The sequence below is a fragment of the Cyphellophora attinorum genome (genome assembly GCF_001299255.1).
Source record: "Cyphellophora attinorum strain CBS 131958 chromosome Unknown Contig12, whole genome shotgun sequence".
NCBI lineage: Eukaryota > Fungi > Ascomycota > Eurotiomycetes > Chaetothyriales > Cyphellophoraceae > Cyphellophora > Cyphellophora attinorum.
The window spans coordinates 40,837-62,391 of NW_017253240.1; the positions used below are offsets into that span (position 1 = coordinate 40,837).

The window sequence follows — 21,555 nt, forward strand, 5'->3', positions numbered from 1 at the left end:
TCGATCTGGTACTGCATCGTGGACAGTTGCTGTTGGTAAGCCCAGAAGCATTTGGTGGCGGCTTGCCTGTGTCCTTCACAAGGCGTGCTCGCCAGCAGAGGTCAATCGGACCATTGACCTCGGCAGCTTTGTCGCAGTATTCGTCCATACGCTCACCGACCGTAGCGAATTCAGTATCGGTTTCCGGAAAAGATCCGCCAGCGATTTCGCTAGCGCAGCTTCCTCGTCTTCCGATGCGTTGAACGCAAGGTATAGAAGGCTCCGGAATCTGTCTGCTCTAGACGGTGCAGCATGATCGGCTTCCATAACTTGGAGGTCGTCGATGCTGTCGTCGATAGCGACGTTGTCGTCTTCCATAACGTCATCTTGCTCGGGCGTAGGCGTCGTCTCCTGCGGTTCACCGCTGAATTGCGCTTCCGGACCTGCTTCACCTCGAACAGGACCTACTTGGTCCTGCGTGAAACGTGCTCGCTTTCTGCGATCGTCTGGTCTGGCGTCCAGGCGATCGTCATTGCGCTTCGAGACAATCCGCGTATCGCTGATTGCGCTTTCGGAGACTTCGTCAACGTCACTGACTCGCTCAACGACGCCTCCGTAAGTGTCATTGTCGACGAGCGAGCCACTTGCTGGTGCTGGAGTCTCCGCCATGTATTCCTGATACGCTGGAAGGATGCCATGGTGAATCTCCGTAATGTCCGGAAACACTGCGGAAAGTTCATCATCTCCCGTCAATTCCAGCTCCAGAAGACAATCGTATGCCACCATCAGGCACAGTGGAAGTAAGGAAATAGCTTGTAAGTCCTCACTGCCATGGGTCAAGTGGTTCGCGATCATATTCAGAAAGGACTCCTTGAAATCGATGTGGCGCTCAAAAAGATCTCTGATCTTCGTGAACACCCGATCGACTGCTTGTGTCAGTTCCGCTTTGGAAGGCAAGGGCAAATAGCCATTTTCTTCTGCGGCCACTATGTAGTTGACAACGAACCGCCGCTGGGACTCAATGAAAAGTCCCAGCGGGCGGGGTTCTTTCGCTATGGCATGCCATACTGGACGGCAGACATCGCGATCGAAGAAAGTGACAAGAATATCTCTGAGCTGAGAGATGAACAAGTGTGTCTGGGCATTCGCAACCACGTAAAATGGTGAGAGCTCCTCGACATACTTGCCGAGACCGCATCGGCCGAGGGCTTCCAGCATGTCAAGCATGAACGAATCGCGACGTCTCGAAAAAGCGTCGAACTTACCAGAGAAGTCGTCGTCGAGCATCTTGAGGTGTCTCAAGCAGTCCACATAGCTGTTAGACATACCTGATAAAACTTCAGTCGGGTCAAATTCGAGCGAACTGAGGGAGGCAAAGAGCCGTGGCCAGTTCTCGGCATCGACATCGACATCGCTAGCACAGCCACTCCCGCCCACATGGGCAAGGTGACAATCGAAGCAGTAGGCAGCACTCTGACCAGTGGGACTTTGTGAGACCTGACGCCGAGTAGAGATCTCATGCCCGTTATCGGGCTGAGACTGCGAAGCCGGCATCTTGGATGCGGAAGAATTCACATTTGCAACACTGCTTCCATTTCTGGGAGAAGGATGCGCATCGTTTACCGCAGCTGCTTCAGCTTTGGCCAATTCCTTCTCAAGTTCGTCGATCTTCCGCAAAAGGTCTTCTCCTGTTCGGTCATCTGGCATTGGCGAAGACGAACGGTCGACAGGCCGAGGATCAGAGACCATCTCCGGTAGATATCCGGATGACGCATTCGTCAAATGAGATCGGGAGGGATGGGTCAACAAAGCGCGCTCGCCAGCAACGACATGTCCCTGGTCCAAGCCAGAGGACAGTCGTGCGGCAGCAGCGTAGGAACTTTCGTTCTGTGACTCAGTCGTTCGCGCCCGGGATCTACGAGGTACACGATGTACCCCGGACCGTGACGAACGACCGTTCATAAACTGTGCAGTCTCCGACCTCGAACTCAACTCCCGTGATCGGGGGGGTTGTCGGACTGAGACGCCGCGAAGCTGTTGGTCCGCCGACGACCGTTCACGCGACGCCGCTTGCGGTGTGCGCTGCAGGACGTCGAGGTCGCTAGGCATATGCGAGAATTGTGTGCTTGGATCGACGGCCTCAGAAGAAACAGTGATCGGGCGCACGAATTCAACGCATTCGTAACAAAAGGGAACATCGCAAGAAGACATACCTATGAGACACTTTGGACACTGCCACCGACGCGGTCGTCTGCTCATACCGTCGTCCATCTTGAGCGACAATGAGAGGCGAGAGCAAGTGGGTTGAGTGGTGCGGGTGCGAAAGAAGGACGCGACCGCGTTCGAAATTGGAGATCTCGCGAAAGTGGGCGCGCAGGCTTGGCATCATTTAGTCACGTGGTCACGAGACTGGCGTTTTTTTGTTATTCCGACTCCTCCCCGTCTCGACCGCAACTACCCTCCTTCTCTTCTTTATATTGCTTCTTTCCCGCATTCGCGCTGCCACTTCTTCCCGAGCCGGCATGGCGAAACCAACGTGGCAATGCCATCCCTGTGGACGCCTTTATGTTCGCAATGTTCAAAAGTGTAGAAAGTGCAATCGTCCAGTCGTGCCATCCGAGCCTTCGTCGGCGACGTACACGCCGACACAGACCTCACATTCGGTGGATGGCCCCAATGTGCAGCAGTCTTCTGGCTCTCAGCTGCCCGAGGATGTTCCCTTGCCGGCATCTTGGCTCCGAGCTCCTGGTTTGGCTATGGCGACTGCGTCATCAGTACCACAACCTTCTGGCAGAAAGCGTAAGTCCAGTAGCGACGCTGATGAAGCGAATTCAACAGCTCGAATCTCTGGCGCCGATAACGGCGACCATGATTTGAATCTTCCGCGTGAACCTTCGAGCACCGGAGTGACGCGAGGCAGAATGACCTCGTGTTCTCTTGACTTCGGCGTGGCCGACGAGACTGACACCAGTTCCCAGCATGCTGTCCAAAGAACAAAGCCTGTGAAGCAAACTGTGCCACAAATGGCGCCTGAAGTTGCTGCTGAAAGCGACGTAAGTAATGATTCTATTCCGGAAGTCATGCCGGAGAGTGATCAACCCTCTCCCGACTTCTCGCAAGGTGCACCAAGACAGCTCTATTCCTACTGCTTCAAGTGCCACCGGCCCCACAACAGTGAGTGTGGTGGTGATAGCACTACCGACGACTGGCTCCAACTTTCAATCTATCTCCCAACCTGGAAAGACGAGCAAGCTGACCCCCTACCAGATATGTCGAACAGCCTCATCGACTGCCTTCGACACCTGAAGAAACTCAACGAATACATCCTGACCCAGTTCAGCACCTTCACGAGATACCGAGATTCGCTCATGCTCGACATGCTCGAAGCCCCAGCACGATTACGATGCAGTTACGATCAGTACATCACCGAATTCATGCCGTTCTATGAACGCGCCAATGCAGAAACATCCCGATGCATCTCCCAACTCAACAACCGATTACTCGAGTTTGTCGAAGCCGAAATTTGTCTACCTGCCTGGAGCGCCTCGACAGGTCAAGACCGCCCAATGGGAGCCCTCACAGAGGCCCAAAAATGCGGCGTTCTGCGGCACGCTTTAGTCAGTCAGGCTACAACAGTCCTGCCCAACGCGACCACACTGCGGCCAGCAGTCAAGCGGCTCTATGAAGACGTCAAAGACATCGCCGTGCGGTACGCTGCGTTCAAGACCAATTTCTCAACACAGATCGTGCAGCACTTGGTTGGTAGCAATCATCCGACGTTGCTTCGACTCTGCTTGAAGGTGCCATTCGACTGTCTTCTCGACATCGACTTGGGGCGAAAGGACATCCACTTCGTTGCGTTGCCGGACACATCAAAAGTACATCCGGATATGCTTCGGGCATACAACGAGTTCAAGGCGCAGGACCAGTCCGGTCGACCTGCAGCCGCCGCTGTCACCGAAGGCAACCACGTCCTCGGAGGCTAGTCGGCAGTCAGGACCCCTCTTTCGAGGGTCAAGTGCCAGCTCCTGCGCTTGTGCAGATACTTTGTGTCCCGCATCAAGCGCGAGAGTCGGCGCCTGTACTTTACATAGGTAGGCGTAGGCAGATAATGAACATGTCATTGCCTTCTTCAGTATTCGGAACTTCACCCGCTATGTGTCTACTGTACTACTGCTATCTTCTCCGCCCCTCACTGCCTTGAATGCGTCAGCCAATCAAAGAGAGGCAGCCACCCATCGAGCCCACCCAGGCAGCCGCCATTCGTTCCACTCCTACCCGTCACCGAGCTCGCACTTCCGTTCCAAGGCCTGCTGGTGCAACCACGGGCCTGCCAGCTCGCGGCCTGGAGCGACGCAAAGCACATTGAAGAGGAAGACCACCACGCTGTCAAGCCCACTGAGCTCTTCCACGAGTGTCTCATACCCTTCCACCTCAAACGCAGTCTCAGGAATTGCTTAGACGAAGGCCGCCCGGGCGAGGGTTGGCACACAACTGTTTCGCGAATTCCAGAGCTTTTCCACCCGGGGAGGGCGCTGAAGGCCTACGCCTTCGCGGCTGATCGAATAGCAGACTTGAGATGAGCCGCATTTCAGCGTCACTAGCGCATCAGGTCACAGAATTGATCTATCATGAAAGTCCTGCTAGGGAGGGTGCTAGAGGCACAAATACTGGGTTTCGCTGATTTCGCTGATTTTGTGAAATTTCCAGCCAGGGCGGGCGCTGTACTGTCAATATTCCAGAACGCTCATACCGCAAGCAAGACTCATTTCACGATCAAGTCATTTTGATTTGACGCTCAAGCCATTTAGTTCTGACGGTCAATACACTTAGAACTGACGGTTAAAACATCGCGTTCTGACGATCAACTCATAACTCTCGGCCTCAAAGGCGCGTCATCTCTACCTCTACCTATGCATAACTGAACGCGTTCCGACACAACGGACACGTGCTGCTATTACTGCTCTTGAACCACCTGAACAAGCACCCACCATGAAACGTGTTCTTGCAAGTCCCACACTTCTTGTTTGGCGTCTGCATATCCGTCCCGATGATCGAATAGCAGATCGCACACTCCGTCTGACCCTTCAACACGCCCAGTACATTCCGCCTGAACGCGATCAGCGCTTCGATTATGCTTCCTGTTGAGAAGGCGATGATCTGCAAGGTCTTGAGCCACGACTGCCACTTCTTCTCGGGCACGAGGACGCGAGTCTTCGATATGACGGTCGGCACATTGAGTGGGTAATCGCTAGGGAGGACAATGGCGATGGAAATAGGCGGCGAGTCGGCGTCGACGGCCATGGATGCGGTGACTTCGGAGGCGCGGATGTTGGTTTTGATCTCAATTGGAGAGTCAGACTTGTCTTGGGACTCGGCCCATTGGGAGACGGCCTCGAATGATGTCGTTACCAGAGACGGGGTAATGTACTTCGACGTCCATGTTTCGAGTGGCGATTTGATTCGGTTCTTCTGACTGAGATACCAGGTGCGCGCCAGGTCGGGAGTATGAAGGAGAACGAGATAGTACAGGTTGACAGAAAGCTGGGAGAAGTCCGACTGCTCGCCAAGATCTTGGATGGCAACGGCATCTTGATCGACGACATCAAATTTAGACGCGTCGAGTGGCCGACCTTGTGTGATGCGTATCTCTTCACATATATGGTCAAGGAGGCCGCTGAGGTCGGTTTGTTTCGACTTTAGCTCATCAGCATACATCTGCTGGAGCTTGTGAGAGGCGCCGTCGAAATGTCTGTAGACCAACTTCCATGCCAGCAAATACCGCTTCTTGTCGATTCTGTGAGATGGCTGAGGGGCCCGCAGCACAGTAGAGGCCTCCCTGGCGGGCGACTCTGCAGATAGAATCTCAAGCAATTCCGGTGGCAAATGTGCAACCTGCTTTTCGAGGACTATCTCAACTGACAGCTGTTCTTGCTGCTCTGGCACACCTGCATAGATGAGCTGGAATGCCGTCTCCTGTACAAGCTCAGATTTCGACGAAAGCTGGCGCAAGAGTCGCTGCGTATCCTTGACCTTGACACCCTGGAGCATACGGCTGAGCAGCCGGGCACATATCTCTCGTGGTTGGTTTATCTCGTTGGCTTGCTGATTGAGGAGGTCGAGACAATTCAGGAGACACTTTTGAAGCTCCTCCTTCTTCGCATCCCAGACCTCCTGTAGATCCTCGTTGACCTCATCGTGTGGCTCCGTAATGGTCTTGAGTGCTTGATACACGCGCAGTGTAGCATACAACATAGGCAGATCATCGTCGGAGCTGTTCAGCTCGGTCCAAGTAGAAATCAGCGAGTCCACTATCTGCTGCCAATGAGTTCCATAGATATCGCGCACGGCTGGAATGACGGTAGCAAGGACTTTCAGGATCTCAGCCTCGATTCGAAGGTCAAGCGTGGCTGCTTCCAGTAGACGCACCAGGTTCTGCATGAGGAAGACGAGCCGCTGAGATAGAATGCCGCTGAGCGGCTCTGTGTTGCCGTCGAGGATGATGTTCAGCAGAATCAGAGGCGACATCTTTGACACATCTGGGAGGCCTTCAACCTTCAGATCTGTCGCGACGCTGACAAGATCGTTGAGAGCCTTGCGACCAGGAACAGACGAGAAGATGAACTCGCGGACGCCATAAGCAACGGCGGCATCCTGGACCAGCTGGGTCGACCGATGAAATTGCGTGATCTGCGGTTCGAAGTCAGACTCGAAGCGGTAGCCTGTGGACTGTGACAAAGTCTGTGCAAAACAGAGCGCCCTGACATAGTCCTCCACATCGCGGCCAGATGAGATGGCTCGTATGTCTAGCCAGTCATCTAAAACGCCGGGCATTCGTTGAACCAACGCGTTGCCCTCTGACAGTGTATCGGCAGCTTCTTCGACCACTTCGGCAGTCGAGTTGACCCACATCTCGTTCGCAGACTCTACACTCAACTTCTCGTTGATGAGCTGCAGGGCGAGTGGCAGCCATCGCGTTGCCTCCCGAAGCTCTGCGAAATCGATCAGATGTAGACTCGAGGGGATGCTGCAGAGCTTGACTGCGTAGATGGCCAGCCGGAAAGCCATGGAGAAGTCTTCGCTGTCTCGCAGCACTGGTTGATCCTCAGCCTGGGAGGACTCTGCGAGCGTGTACACCACGCCCTGCAAAGGACTTGTTATTGCGAGTGATGCTGGACGCCGACGGACAAGGTGTGGCGCTATGGCGGTTCTCCATTGCTCCTTCGTGGGCAGCAGTCCTGCAATACGCTCCCATGAATTGCCATCGCCCTCGACTTGGGCGGTTGTAGGCTCGGTCAGAGACAGAGCTGCGATGGGTTCTGCCTTGTTTTCCATACCACGAAGTCGGCTTGTTGCAAGTTCGACCAGAGACAGGATCGCGATAAGAGGCTGCTTGCCGCTCAACTGGTCGGCAATGACGTTCATGTTGACGGATGCACTGTTGGTGGCACCATTCGTTGCAGCTTCGCGTGGAATGAGCCTCGAACGCAACTCCGCTGCCTGACGTGCAATGTCCATATCTGGCGAGTCTTCCAGATACAGCAGCCGTGCCAAGATGTCGCCAGCATAAGTACTGGAAACAAACCCCGCCAAAGTCTGCGTCTCCTTGACAATAGCACCTAACATCGACAATGCCGACTGCTGTTGTTCCGGGGGGCTCTCTGCGGCCGTATCGGCAAGCAATTTGTCGAAGTATTGGTTGACGGGTGTGGTATGTCCAAGGGAACGATTTGAAATGAGAGCAGCAACAATCTCAGCCTCACCGATGCGGCTGCTGAGCATGCTGCTGATGCGTGGGTCTGATTCGATGTCTTCTGGCAACGCGACAGCAAGAGTCGCCACCAGAGCCCGCCCCGACTTGCCCTTCAAAAGCGGCCGAAGTAGATCACTTGTCGGGCGCTCAAGAACGCGCCACAAGGCCACAATCCGATCCGAAGAAGGAGACTTCAGAAGTGATTCTAGGTTCTGATCGAGGAACGAAGTCAGAGCAAAACTCGTCCGTAGGAACTGGTTCTGCTCGGACAGATACAGCAGAACGGCTGCACAGCCGAATGGCTTGAATTCCCGGTCTTTCAAAGTTTGTGTGGAAGAAGTCAGCAACTCTTCGTCCCCTTGCGAGAACGCTTGCTGCAAGACGTCCGACTCCACAAGGCTAGTATGCTCTGAGAAACGGGCCTCTGTCTTGAACAGCCTGTTCGCTGTGGCAGCAACGTTGAGCTGAGAGTTGTTGAACTCCTTGGAGGACTCTGGCAGGGACAAGCGCATTGTCTCTGTTAGTTTTGATGTCAAGAGGGGCCAGACTCGGGCAAGAGGGGCCTGCAAGCCACTTTTGGCCACATTCGATGCGATCTGGTCGAGGAGGGCGCTGGCGGATGACGCCGGAAATGCTTTGGTGCTTTCCAGATACCGCCAGATCATCGCGTAGATCCGATCTTCGAATACCATTTCGCGACTCTTGGCGTCCGGCAATAGTGACAGAAGCAGGAACAAAGCGTCGGTGTAGCAAGTCCAGGCAGCTGTGAGATTGAGACGTGGTTCGTCGGGATTAGAGATACCAGCAAGCAATGAGTCGAGTATGGAGTTGACGTCTTCGGTGGTGATGTTTGCACGGTCTTTTGCCAGAGCAGGAGGTGGAATGCGCTTGATGAGTACAGCCGTGTGCCGCCATACATCCGCGTTCCCACGAAACGAGCCGTTCTTCAGGTACTGACACAACCTGTCTTGTGGTGATTTCTTACCAGAATAGTATGAGGTCCACAGGGAGGGCTCTGCCTCAGTGAGAGCCAAAAGCGCCTGGGAGAATTGGGAGGAAGAACCCAGCTGGTCTTGGGCAAGGCCTTTGTACAGGAATCTTGAGCTCACGACGTTCCAATCTAGCTCAGTCTTGAATTCGGAACATGCGACGGTGGCTAGAGAGCATATGCTTCGCCTCAGGTACGGATCGTCATGCGATACCATGTCCCACATCTTCGATTCGGAGAGGATTCGGCTTGCTGAGGTGTGGAAGTCTGGATTGGCCGAGTTGGCTGTGATGAGCCGAGCCAGCATGTTCATGGCTGAGCCGCATACGCGCGCGTACTTTGACTCGGCGTCATCTTTGCTTGTAGAACGTTCGTCGCTGAGGGTCTTGACGGACTGGACGAGAACGGCATCGTCCGCGTAGTCGAGCAAGGCGTCCTTGTATACCTTCCAGAGGGCGCCCCGTTTCTCTTCCGCTGCGAATGCGTGTACCAGGGCCTGCGAGGCGGCCTTTGCGACAGTACGGTCGCTGTCGAATTGACCACATAGCCACGCACCGACGACACTGGCCAGCCTTGGGGCAATCCTCTTCCCTGCTGCGACTGTGATGGCTCCTTGAAGGGCGTGAGCCAGCTGCCGTACTCGGCGATCGTTGTCGATAGAAGTACGAGGGTAGATCTCGGTCCATGCTGCTATAATCGCCTCTTCCACATTGGCTTCCGCCTTCTTGAGATGTTCTTGTATGTCCTCGAGGGCCTTTGCCTTTGTTGTGCTGTCTTTCTTGCCGAGATTCCGGAACGAAACGACGAGGGCGGGGTCCGAGATGGCTGAGAGGTCGGGCTGCTCTGTGATGTACGAGAGCTTGCTCGATGTAGACGCGCCGCCGCCAAAAGCAAAGGACGAAGCGGCTCCGAAGGCGGTGCTGGCGGCACGGGCACTCGATGCCTGGGACTTGAACTTTTTGCTGCTCATCTTGCCAGAGCGGCCTCTGTGTCGAAATCTGGGATACGGTGATCGATCATTATCTCTCACCTGAGCCTCACTTGGGCTTCACTGCCTCAAAATCGAGGCATGAATTGACTACGCCAGGGAGGACTCTGCAGGTGCGATCAAACCATGACCGTGACTGCTTCGGGAGTCGAAAAAAAATAATGTAAAGACATTGACGTCACGCGGGGCAAAAAAGTGAAAGACGCGCCTACCGCGTTCGATTTCGGTGGCTTCACTTTCAGCTCAGAAATAAGGTACTCTGCCATGACTCAGACCTCACTTCTTTCATACGTATCATCCTGGAGGTCGACGACTTGGTTATTACCTCGCATCCTCCAGGCGGTCTCCCTCTGGAGTGTTGATTCTTGATGAGCATGAGGTACAGGTGACGATCAGCCTGCAGCGGTCAAGATGAAGTTCTTCATCGACGACTTGCCGGTGCTCTTCCCATACGGGAGGATATATCCGAACAGTATGCCTACATGTGTGATCTCAAGCGGACGCTGGACGCTGGCGGCCACTGTGTCCTGGAGATGCCCTCGGGCACTGGCAAGACCATCTCCTTGCTGTCCCTGATCGTCGCCTATCAGCAGTTCTACCCAGAGCATCGCAAGCTGATTTACTGCTCACGTACCATGTCCGAGATCGAGAAGGCTCTTGCCGAATTGAAACGACTGATGAAGTTCCGAACAGAACAGCTACGCTACGAGGAAGACTTTCGAGGCTTGGGATTGACAAGTCGAAAGAACCTGTGCCTCCATCCGTCCGTCAAGCGCGAGAAGAGTGGTGCCGTCGTCGATGCCAGATGTCGTAGTCTGACCGCCGGCTTCGTCAAAGAGAAGAAGGAACGAGGCGAAGCGGTCGATGTTTGCGTCTACCACGACAACCTCGACCTGCTCGAACCACACAACCTCCTGCCTTCTGGTGTCTTCACCCTCGACGGCCTGCTCCAGTACGGCGAGCAGCACAAACAATGCCCATACTTCTCCGCCCGACGAATGATGCCCTTCTGCAACATCATCATCTACTCCTACCACTACCTACTCGATCCCAAAATCGCCGAACGAGTCTCCAAAGAGCTGTCCAAAGACTGCATCGTGGTTTTCGACGAAGCCCACAACATTGACAATGTCTGCATCGAGTCCCTCTCTATCGACATCACCGAAGACTCCCTCCGAAAAGCCACCCGCGGTGCGAACAACCTCGAGCGCAAGATCGAGGAGATGAATGCCACAGACCAGCAGAAACTTCAAGATGAATACTCCAAGCTCGTCCAAGGCTTGCAACTCGCCGATGAAGGTAGGTCAGAAGATGCCTTTATGGCCAACCCGACACTGCCCGACGACCTCCTGAAAGAGGCGGTGCCCGGCAACATCAGAAGAGCAGAGCATTTTGTCGCCTTTCTGAAGCGCTTCATCGAATACCTCAAGACCCGCATGAAAGTGCTCTACGTGATCCAAGAGACACCGCCCTCCTTCCTCGCCCATCTCAAGTCTTTGACATTCATCGAGAGGAAGCCACTCCGCTTCTGCGCCGAGCGACTGACCTCGCTCGTCCGGACGCTCGAGCTCACCAACATCGAGGACTTCCAACCTCTGCAAGAAGTAGCCACCTTCGCAACCTTAGTCGCAACCTACGAGACGGGCTTCTTACTCATCCTGGAACCATACGAGACCGATCAAGCCACTGTGCCAAATCCGATCCTGCATTTCACCTGCCTCGACGCCTCCATCGCTATCAAGCCGGTCTTCGAACGATTCTCTTCCGTCATCATCACCTCCGGCACAATCTCACCTCTCGAAATGTATCCGAAAATGCTCAACTTCACCACCGTCCTGCAAGAATCGTACCCGATGTCCCTCGCTCGACGCTCGTTCCTCCCGCTCATCATCTCGAAAGGCAGCGACCAGCAGAAGCTGACTTCTTCCTTCACCCATCGATCCGATCCAGGAGTGGTGCGAAACTACGGTGCCCTCCTCTACGAGTTCGCCAAGATCACTCCCGATGGACTCGTCGTCTTCTTTCCCTCATACCTATACATGGAAATGATCATCTCCATGTGGCAAGGCATGGGCGTTCTCGACAGATCTGGAACTACAAGCTCATCCTCGTCGAAACACCTGACGCGCAGGAAACCTCACTTGCACTCGAAACATATCGCACAGCCTGCGAGAATGGCAAAGGCGCCATCCTGTTGTGCGTCGCCCGCGGCAAGGTCTCCGAAGGTATCGATTTCGACCACCACTACGGCCGCACTGTGCTGTGCTTGGGAGCACCATACCAGTACACCGAATCACGAATCCTGAAAGCACGACTAGAGTTCCTGAACGACACCTACCGAATACCGCCCAACGACTTCCTCTCCTTCGACGCCATGCGCCACGCCGCGCAGTGTCTAGGACGTGTGTTGCGTGGCAAGGACGACTACGGAATAATGGTGCTGGCAGACAACAGATTCATCAAGCGCCGCAACCAACTACCCCGATGGATCGCAGATGAGATTCTCGATAACCACACGAACCTCAGCACAGACGCAGCGGTCGGAATGGCGCGAAAGTTCCTGCGTGGGATCGCCCAACCACTCGAGACAGCCATCCAGCAACGCGGCGCAGAGAAGGAAGGCGTAGCAGCTCTGAAGGGCAAAGACAGCTGGAGCTTTGAGGAACTCGAGCTGTTCCAGCGGGAGCAGCGAGGCGCAAAGGGTGAGGGCGATTATGGACGCGATGGGATTGATGCGATGGACTATCTGCCCGATAGAGGCCTCCCCAATGGCAACGGCACGAATGGGCACACCAATGGCGCAGGCGTGGATGAATTTGGCGATGCAGGCGATATCGCAGATGAAGACTTGATGAATCTGGACGCCACGGCATAATTAGCTATAAATGATTTCAACTGCATGATTCTTCATCCTGAGGTCCGCCACCACGTATCATGTACACTTCACATCCCAATCCTCCCATCACCAACCCGTCCCGCAACACCAACAAGCCCATCCCCACAAGTCATCTCCACCACCTCGACCGGCCTGACCTCGTCCCTCGAGTGACCGTTTTGCACGCCGTCTTCCGCGCTATAGCACTCCGCACAGCCGCATACTGCACAACAGTGCACTCTTCCTGTTCTTCCTAGGTCGCTCTGAGTCAGGTGGCGAGGAATCACCATGCCACACATCCCACCTTAACTTCCCCTACCCGCGCTAGGGGACGGTGTGGGGGAGGCGAGGGGAGGTGGTGGCCCGTAAGGGCCACCACCTCCTCACCGCCCCAGGCGAGCGGAGCGAGCAATTCCCTAGTCGCGCCGCAGGCTATTAGTGAAAGGTAGAGTGGGAGCGAGCAGTGCGCCGCGAGGAATGGTTGGTCGTTGGGTCGGCTTTCGGTGGTGCGTTGGGCAATCATGCTGCAATTGCTGGGAGAGAAGGGGTGGGTATCGCGGAAGGTAGGGCGTTTGGGGCCGTGGGAGTGAAAGGGGTTTTCTGGGGCTTGGGACTGGTGGCGATGCTGACGCAGACGGCAACCGTGGCGTTGGTGCGACCCCAATACGATGTACGCTGAGGTTCCTTGTTGCTATGATCGACAAGGTGCCTTATGCTCGTAGAACAGGCAGACTTTCGTGGAGTGCTCGGAAGTGTCTTCAGTTTTGCTCGGCGTGTTCGACTCTGAGGGCGTTGGAGTGGGAGAAGGGTTTGGGATTCGTTGGCGCAGCAGACGGAGGCAGCGGAGAATCGTAGCTTTGCTCGCCGGGAGGTTTAGGGGAAGTCGTGATCGTCGTAAAAGTGGTGTCGGTAGTCGTCGATGCTTGAGCGGAAGCGAGAATTGCGATGTGCTCCTACTCCAGCGACACCGCCCGATTGGGATAACAGACCGAATGCTCGTGTTGCCAGACGCAGTGGGTCGTGACTGTTTTGAGACTGCTCTCCGTTTTGCTCGCAGCTCCTGACTCTGGGGCTGGTGACGGAGGTGGTGGAGGTGGTGGAGTGGGAGCTGGGCTCGAGGACGATGCGGGCTCGCCACCAGGAGTATTGGCAGGCCGGCCAGTTTCATCGGGTCGTGGGTCCGCAGCGGTAGGACCTGGCTCAGTGGTCACTGAGGTCGTAGTCGTCGTCACCGTGATCCTGGTCAGCGAGACGTCGGTGGACGTGGAGGTGCTGAGGGAAGTTGTGGTATGCGTTCTTGTTTTGGTGATCATCTTGAGATAGCGTGCATGGAACTTGTGAAAGACAGATCTGCTGCTAGCCTACTAGGGATTATGAGGTTAGTGGTGTGAAACAGCTGGCGTTCAGGCGGAGATCATACCTCGAACGCATGACGCAAGTCGGTTGGAAAGCCCTCACTCGAGGCGCCGGAAGTAGATACCAGCCCTCGCTTCGCTCTCTCCGTTGACGTAGCAGTCACGGTAGCCTGGTTGGTGATAGTCGATGGCTTGATCGTAGTAACGACGTCCACTGATGCAGAAGTAGTCGTCTTGTGCACAGTCTTCGTACTGGTAGTCGTCGGCTCTGGAACCTCCGTTGTGGCTGTGGTAGTCTGCGTCGAAGCAGATGCTGTAGTAGTCACGGTAGCGGACTCCGTAGCTGACTTGGTGATTGTCGATGGCTCTGGATCTTGGCTCGGACTTATGGTCTGGGATTCTGTGACCGCGGAAGTGCTTATGGCAGTGCTTGTTACTCTAGCGGTAGTGGTGAAAACTGTTGGGGAGGGCGTCACGACCGTTTGTACCAAATTGGAGCTGGTCTCGACAGTCGAGGCAGTAACAACAATGGTAGTAATCATTGTCGATGTGGATGACGCCGTGCTTGTTGCTATCGACACAGGAGTTGTTGAGGCAGTGATGGTCTCCGTCATGAGATTTCCGAGCAGCGGCGGCGAAGATCGTGGCTGTGGTTCTGCTTGCTTTGCGTGCGGCTGGGCAACCTTGGCCACAGCAAAGATGACCAGGCCCACCACGACGATAGCCAGGATCGCGAGGACAACCGTCTTCCAGTAATCCTTCCTTTTCACAGGCCTTGCAGGCAGACTAGGCGTGTAGGATGGTATCGAGCCGGGTCTGTTGGCAAGTTCTTCGGTCCAGCTGCGATATGCCCTGTCGTGCGAGGGAGGTGAATCCAGATCATGAAGGGGAACATTATGATAGTTGTCAGGCGCAGCCATGGTCATCGGTATCAAGTTGTTAAGATGTGGTTGAACTTGCTAGACTTGGTATTGGAGAAGTGCGTGCCTCAGCTAGTCGAAATCTATACGCTTTCAATCCAAACGAGGCGCTTGTCGGATCTGTGGTGAGGCACAGCAGTGCAAACAAATGACTAGCTTAGTGCGCTTAGAAACGGCTCGAACATGCGTGCAGGGCATGCGACGTGGACAGGTCGTCTCAAAGAGTGAAGCTGTCAATCGATATCGAATAGGGACATGTCATCTCTTCAACGCCGAGAATCGTTTGGCCAGATCATCCACAGTCGGTACGCTACCTCCAGGACCTCCAGCTTTCGCCGCACCCGATCCCTTCGAAGCATTCGCTGCACTCGACTTCTTCGGCGCCGCCGTTCCACCACCTGGCAACTTGACGGACGGCGTCGGGTTGTCGGTTCTCGCACCAGGAGGCGCCACACTGACAGGACTTCGTGCTCCTTCCGGGTCCAGACCCTTCGGCGGCGTCGCACTGACGGAGTTGAGATTGCTGAGATCGACTTTGCCAGGCGCTTTCGAAGGAGTAGAGACTGACTGTGCGCCATCGGCGAGGATAGGCTGCTCTTTGGGCCCACCGTCATCGTCGTCCTCGTCATCTACCTCATCACGTGCATTCTCAAGCTCGTAATTCCTCCGTGGCCAGTCAACGGCGTAGCTCCGAGCGATCTCTTCCAGATATGCCTGCACCAACGCCTCCTTGGGCACGTCCATCTTCAATTTCTCAGTGACTCGTTTCGGCACCATTTCGCCCTCTGCATTTTCCGACACTTTGACAGTCCACTCTTTCCCGAATCGCTCGATCAGCAAGTTCCTCACCAGCCCCAACTCTTTGATGTCCCTCGGCAGCCGCGGTGCAGCGTAGACCAGACTTGCTGCCGCCTCTTCCAACCCTGTAGCCTGTGTTTCGTCTGCGTTGTCACCACCTTCCTTCAGCAGCTTGTCCCGTAGATCGAGCATGGCACTTCTTGCAAGCAGCAGTTCGGCGTACAGCTCGAGGATCTCCATCAGCTCGACTGTAATGTCAGTGTGTATGATGTTCTCGACGCGTATCCGGGCAGAGGCTTCCCGATTTGTGGCTAGGAGGTCGGCCATCTCGCGCCGGGCAGCGACGGAGAGGGCTGTGTCTTTCTTCTGTGCATTTCGGAGACGAGGGATGAGGAGACGCAGAGTCGACTTCAGCTTGACTGTGGCGGGTGTGAGAGCTGGCATATTGACGACCGGTGTGCTGTTGAGGCCGATTTGGCGAAACGGCTCGTGCTACGAGTCCAGGACAAGGTCTGCGCACAGTGACTTCGATACTGTATCGGCGTGAAGCTTCAAGAGCCACTGAGCCTTGTCAACGCCCTCAACGCTGCTTCGAGTGCTGCAGTGATGTGCAGATCGGGACGGGAGTGCGAATGCTGAGGAGGAACTAGTCGGATGCGGGCGGGGGTGTCGGTGGTACTTTGGCTGAGTGAGTGACGCACTACATGTACTTTTCCGGTGGCTTGTCGGAGGTCGAGTATGCCAGCACTGAATGTCGACAGGAGGGCGTGATAAGTGAGAATGTTCGATTGCTATCAACGCATCAGCAACAGAAGGAAACCTACGAGCATGCCCAGTGCAATTGCATTCAATGCCTCACGCCGTCGCCCCACCAAGAGCCAAGAAATATGGTTGCCTCATCTTCATTCTGTTGATCCATCTTCACCATCTTGCACCTTCCGCCAGGCTTCGAAGCCTGCCATGACAGCTGCTTTCCGCCTGGCTGATGTGAAGCCGAATCCTCACCAGCTCGTCGTTGACGTTCACCACTCGTCGAGATAGGCTTTGATGCTGGGCGGCTCGAAGGTTTCAGAGGATGAGGAAGTGATCAAGACACCAGGAATGTGATAGCAACAGCGAACACGGCAGACGACTGCGACGAATACCCGGCCAAGCAAGGCCAGTACGTCCCAGGCAGGTCTGACCGGCGAGCAAGCTACTCCTGAATGATGCGGTCTCTCACATCGTTGTACTGTGAGCCATGCAGCGCAATGATCAAGCAGATCTTCGTCTACAGATCACGACGCTTCGCAGAGTAGCGGAGCCGGTGCACCAGCTCCAGCTCTGCCTAGGCTGCAAGTGCGAGTCCGAGTACGGGCGCATTAATGGACATGTCGGCTACGTTGTCAGCGACCTCGTTACCGAAGACCGTCGGCGCCAGGTCAATTCAGTATCATCGTAATCGCGCTTGATGACGATGTCTTCTCGGCTGTTGCTATTGTTCTCTGAGCGATATCATGCTACTGTTCGCCATCCATTGCTCCACTGCAGGCAGAGCGCCCCAATGGCAAAGAATATAAATGTGATTGTCAACGCTCGAGTATGGCCCTTCTCTCAACGATGATCGTCGCCGTTCTGTTCTGTATTCACGCTACACGTCCGCTACTAGAGCGTGATACCTAGCCTCGTGTTCTGCGATTGTGGCTTCTCATTTCCACCAGACCTCGTACTCGGTTGAGGCGGCAGGTTGCACAGGGCCCGTACTCGGATCCCCGGGCAGGCACTACCGCCAAGGATTTGCCTTCCAAGGTTTGTGACGCGGCAACCCATGAAGACGTCAAACAACTTCATTGCTTACCTGGAGCATTTATACGACATTAAGGGAAGAACACGGGCCTAGCCGAGCAACGGCTGCAACGACGACGATCGAAATGGCATGATGTTCCCTGGCTGTGCGGAGTGGCGAAGAGAGCCAGAACTCTCCGCCATGTCAGCACCTCCAGGTCATCATCGATCGCATTGCTGACTCGCCATCTGCCAATGAACTCTGCGGACCGGAATCTCTGCTGTACGAATACTACACGGCCGGACAGCGCTCGCAACTCTGCACGTATGGGTGCCGATGCCAAATTCGAAGAAAGGGCCAACAATGCTCGAGCCCTGATAAACACGCTTGGAGATGTTCAAGTACGCTCTAGCAGAATCCAGTAACAGGCCCCAAAATGAAGCGGTAAGCAATTGGAGCTGCCTCGGTGCTGGACCCTGGAGAGTATAACTCATCGCCCCTGTTACTGTGCCCCTGCCAGTCGCAAACTTGCCTGTTTCGATGCGATAGCTTGAGTACCGGATCATTTCTGTTAGACAGACGTTTCAGCTCGGGATTCAACGCCCTTCTTGTAGGTAAGATCAAGAGACAGCAAGACTGGACTACCTGCCCCTGCCGTGAGTGGCTGAACCCACCTCACTCCCCGAGCCCCACCAGGACCCTCTGGGTTGCCTTATCTAATACACGTGAAGAAAGATATACATCTGCAAGAGCGGCACATCTCTCGAGCCAGTGAGAGCACTTTTCTGCTGAATTTTGCTTCGACAACATTCCGACACATTTCAACCATCAAAATGGGTTCACTCGGACCAACATCCAAGTCCAAGGTCTCGCCCCGCGATATCGATGCTATCAAGCAGTTACTTGCGGGGACCTCCGCAACTGTGGTAACACCAGATGACTCCGGCTACCATGACACGATCAAGCGCTGGTCTATGGCAGCCAGCAAGCCTGCTGGTGTGTCTATCTTGCCTACGACTGCCGACGAAGTCGCCAAAGTCGTGAAGTATGCGTCCGAGAACAACCTCGACCTCGCCGTAAAGGGTGGAGGTCACTCGACCGCCGGCGCCAGCTCGACAGACGGAGGCCTTCTCTTTGATCTTGGCAAGATGCGCAAGGTCACATTCGACAAAGAACGGGAGGTCCTGGTAATCGGTGGTGGGGCTAACTGGGGCGACGTTGACGAGGAGGCTTATAAGTTCGGATACGCTACCGTCGGTGGCACAGTGATGGATACAGGTGTAGGTGGACTGACACTTGGCGGAGGATACGGCTGGCTCAGCGGGCAGTACGGTCTCGTCATCGATAATCTGCTGGAAGTCGAACTCGTCCTTGCATCAGGCGAAATCATCCGCGCTTCCAAAACACAGAACCCTGACCTCTTCTGGGCTCTGTCCGGAGCAGGCCAGAACTTCGGTGTGGCCACCGAGTTCGTCCTCCAAGCCAAGAAGCTCGAGAACACCGAAGTCTGGGCTGGCATGCTCGTCTACCCACCCGCACCCGGTATCCTCGAGAAGCTCGTCACCGCCGTCAACAACCTCTACATGATCGACCCCGAAACCGGCAAGACCAAAGTCAACGGCAAAGGCGGCGGCGGCCTAGGCTTCGCCCGCCCACCCGACGCCGGAGGCGCAACCATGATCCTCACCCCAGTAATCTACTTCGGCACCAAAGACGAAGCCGAAACAGTCTACAAAGAACTCATCGACATCGGCCCCGTAGCAAACACAACCACCATGGTCCCCTACCCCACAATCAACAACCTCCTCGCCCCGCCCTACGGCCTCCGCGCCAGCATGAAAGGCGCTGCCTTCGAACTCCCCATCCGGCCCGAATTCGCGCAAAAGAATTTTGACGAGTACACGAAATTCATGGACGCGAACCCGGACGCCGGTATTAGCATGCTCCTCTGGGAGCTCTTCGACCCTGCGAAGATTAACGAGTTGGACCACGGGTGTTTCGCGAACCGCGGCCTGCACTTCAACGGGATGATCTGTCCAATCTGGACGGACCCCAAGAACGACCAGACGTGTCGGTTGTGGGCGCGGGAGATGAATGAGATGTGGAAGAAGGAGTTGGAGGAGCATAGTTCGAAGGAGGTGGGCGGGGGAGGGGAGGCGCCGGCGAGCGTTGTAGGGAAAAAGCGGGCGACACAGTTCTATGGGAATTATGATCATTATGATGAGCGGAGTAGGGATATTTTGGGGAGAATTATGGAAAACTACAGGGCTTGAAAGCCCAATACGATCCAGGCAACTTATTCAATAAGTTGTTCGCGGTGACGCCGGCATGAACATAAGGAGACGAGGGCAAGAGAGTTTTGCTGTACTCTCCGCTCCTAATCAGTAGACGAGCAGACGTTGTACATAGACCAAAATTGAGGGGAAGCTGACTCAATCCATGGACAGGCGTACTCAAGCGAGTCTGATTTCCTGTTGATCAGTAATTGAAAGTAGACCTGGTCGAGAATCGACTCCGTAACACTAATCCTTCTTGGTGGCGACCTTCTCGATGAACTTGACCACCTCCTCGTACACGTCCTCATGCGCCTCTTCTGGCAGGTAATGTCCCCTCTCATCTCCGACTCCCACACCCTTGTAATCGACCCCATCTGCCACCCAGCTCCGCCAACTATCCTCCACGTCAAGCGTCATCCCCAGTCTCGCCTTGCTGAACATGACCAACGTCGGCACCGCAATCTTCCTGCCTGCCTTCTGATCCTCTTTCTGCAAATCTACATCCTCCTGTGCTCCCGCCCTATAGTCCTCGGCAGTGTACCGGATCACCTCCTCGCTATCAAACAACTCACCATAGACGTCCAACGCGCCATCGGCAGCCACGCGCTCCTTGCCGACAGCCGATGGCCCAGCGATCCGCTCGTTAGCAGACCGCGCCCAATTCCCACCACCCATAGCTTTCAGCATCGTGACAGCAATGTCCACATTCGCAAGCAGCGGCCAGTGAAAATAGCCCGCCGCGACGCGCGGGTTAGCGAAGCTTCCCATTGCACGATCGTAGGCACGATATCGAGCATGACGACGCCGAGGACGGTGATGTTGGGTAGGCCGGAGCCAGAGGCGGCGTCAACGGCTAGGCGGTGGCAGATGCGGGCGCCGCGGTCGTGGCCGCCGAGGATGACGCGGCGGTCAGGGCCGAAGATGGAGGTGAGGGCTTGGAGGAGGCTGGTGCCGATGGAGCGTTTGTCGTTGGATTGTTGGGGGTGGGAGATGCCGTAGCCGGGGAGTTCGGGGATGAAGAGGGAGATTTTGGATTTGAGGAGGGGTGCGAGGTAGCGCCATCTGGGAGAGTGTTAGTAGGTGGTGCTGTTGCTGGGAAAGGGAGACTTGCTCGTAGGCGGACTGAGGGTAGCCGTGAATCAGGGTGAGTACTGGTGAGTCGGGTCCAAGGTCAGAGGAATAGCTGTGCACTTGCTGGCCTGGGGAGAGCTTGGTGACATTGTGGGTGAGCTGGTGGGATGAGAAGAGCTTCTGGGTGGTGACGGCGGCCATGATGGCGTCTCAGCGATGCTTGGTATAATCAGGGGTATGAGAGGTTAGGGATCAGTATACTTGTATCATACAAAACACCTCGGCCGATTTGTCATAGGTGTACAAGCAGCATCATCTCTGACGGTCATCTCCCGAGCTGTCGGATGCAGACCAATGCAGGAACGGCGGCGTATAGAGCAGAGCAGATCTTACCCCACGTCATGCTGCTTCGGCATCATGCTTTGAAGAAACTTACTTACCTCAGGCAAGTCTTGCGAAATTCGTGCCGTGGTCGGCCCGACGACGTGCACCGTGGTTCGCGATGGCAATGGCATTTTGCGGCCACGATGTAGAGGCACAGAGACTGACGACGAGTACAGTCGTTGAGAATGTTGGACTTCGTTGTTGGTAGACGCCGGCTTTCACGATGTTGAGCATTTTTTGTGCGGAGACATTTCAATCGCATTCAGTCTTGTCGCTCATTCTGTGTGGGACGCGTCTCAGACGTTGATGAGAGCCGTCATTCGATAGGGAGCGTGTAGATTACTCGCAGCGTGTCTGAAGACGCGCTGGCGAGACTGCCACCTAGCGCTGATGAGTCTTGGCT

The 21,555-nt window shown here is 55.2% G+C and overlaps 7 protein-coding genes across 7 annotated transcripts; 3 read left to right on the forward strand and 4 right to left on the reverse strand.

Annotated features, from left to right (window-relative positions):
- Positions 1-75: 75 nt before the first annotated feature.
- On the reverse strand, positions 76-1,728 carry AB675_7451 (uncharacterized protein; the record flags this gene model as incomplete). Its single annotated transcript, XM_018147822.1, has 1 exon — positions 76-1,728. The coding sequence occupies one exon, from the start codon at positions 1,726-1,728 to the stop codon at positions 76-78; it is 1,653 nt and encodes a 550-aa protein (XP_018000215.1).
- Positions 1,729-3,002: 1,274 nt separating this feature from the next.
- On the forward strand, positions 3,003-3,965 carry AB675_7452 (uncharacterized protein; the record flags this gene model as incomplete). The annotated part of the gene is made up of 1 exon (XM_018147823.1): positions 3,003-3,965. One exon carries the CDS (start codon positions 3,003-3,005, stop codon positions 3,963-3,965), a length of 963 nt encoding a protein of 320 aa, XP_018000431.1.
- Positions 3,966-10,190: 6,225 nt separating this feature from the next.
- On the forward strand, positions 10,191-12,583 carry AB675_7454 (DNA repair helicase rad15; the record flags this gene model as incomplete). The annotated part of the gene is made up of 2 exons (XM_018147824.1): positions 10,191-11,783; positions 11,840-12,583. 2 exons carry the CDS (start codon positions 10,191-10,193, stop codon positions 12,581-12,583), a joined length of 2,337 nt encoding a protein of 778 aa, XP_018000261.1.
- A 953-nt stretch (positions 12,584-13,536) lies between these two features.
- Positions 13,537-14,858, reverse strand: AB675_7455 (uncharacterized protein; the record flags this gene model as incomplete). The annotated part of the gene is made up of 2 exons (XM_018147825.1): positions 13,537-13,944; positions 14,004-14,858. 2 exons carry the CDS (start codon positions 14,856-14,858, stop codon positions 13,537-13,539), a joined length of 1,263 nt encoding a protein of 420 aa, XP_018000410.1.
- Positions 14,859-15,116: 258 nt separating this feature from the next.
- AB675_7456 (Vacuolar protein sorting-associated protein IST1) lies at positions 15,117-16,100 on the reverse strand (the record flags this gene model as incomplete). Its single annotated transcript, XM_018147826.1, has 1 exon — positions 15,117-16,100. One exon carries the CDS (start codon positions 16,098-16,100, stop codon positions 15,117-15,119), a length of 984 nt encoding a protein of 327 aa, XP_018000545.1.
- A 2,154-nt stretch (positions 16,101-18,254) lies between these two features.
- Positions 18,255-19,694, forward strand: AB675_7457 (6-hydroxy-D-nicotine oxidase; the record flags this gene model as incomplete). Its single annotated transcript, XM_018147827.1, has 1 exon — positions 18,255-19,694. The coding sequence occupies one exon, from the start codon at positions 18,255-18,257 to the stop codon at positions 19,692-19,694; it is 1,440 nt and encodes a 479-aa protein (XP_018000321.1).
- A 249-nt stretch (positions 19,695-19,943) lies between these two features.
- On the reverse strand, positions 19,944-20,969 carry AB675_7458 (Fluoroacetate dehalogenase; the record flags this gene model as incomplete). The annotated part of the gene is made up of 3 exons (XM_018147828.1): positions 19,944-20,336; positions 20,483-20,759; positions 20,821-20,969. The coding sequence occupies 3 exons, from the start codon at positions 20,967-20,969 to the stop codon at positions 19,944-19,946; spliced, it is 819 nt and encodes a 272-aa protein (XP_018000242.1).
- Between the last annotated feature and the right edge of the window lie 586 nt (positions 20,970-21,555).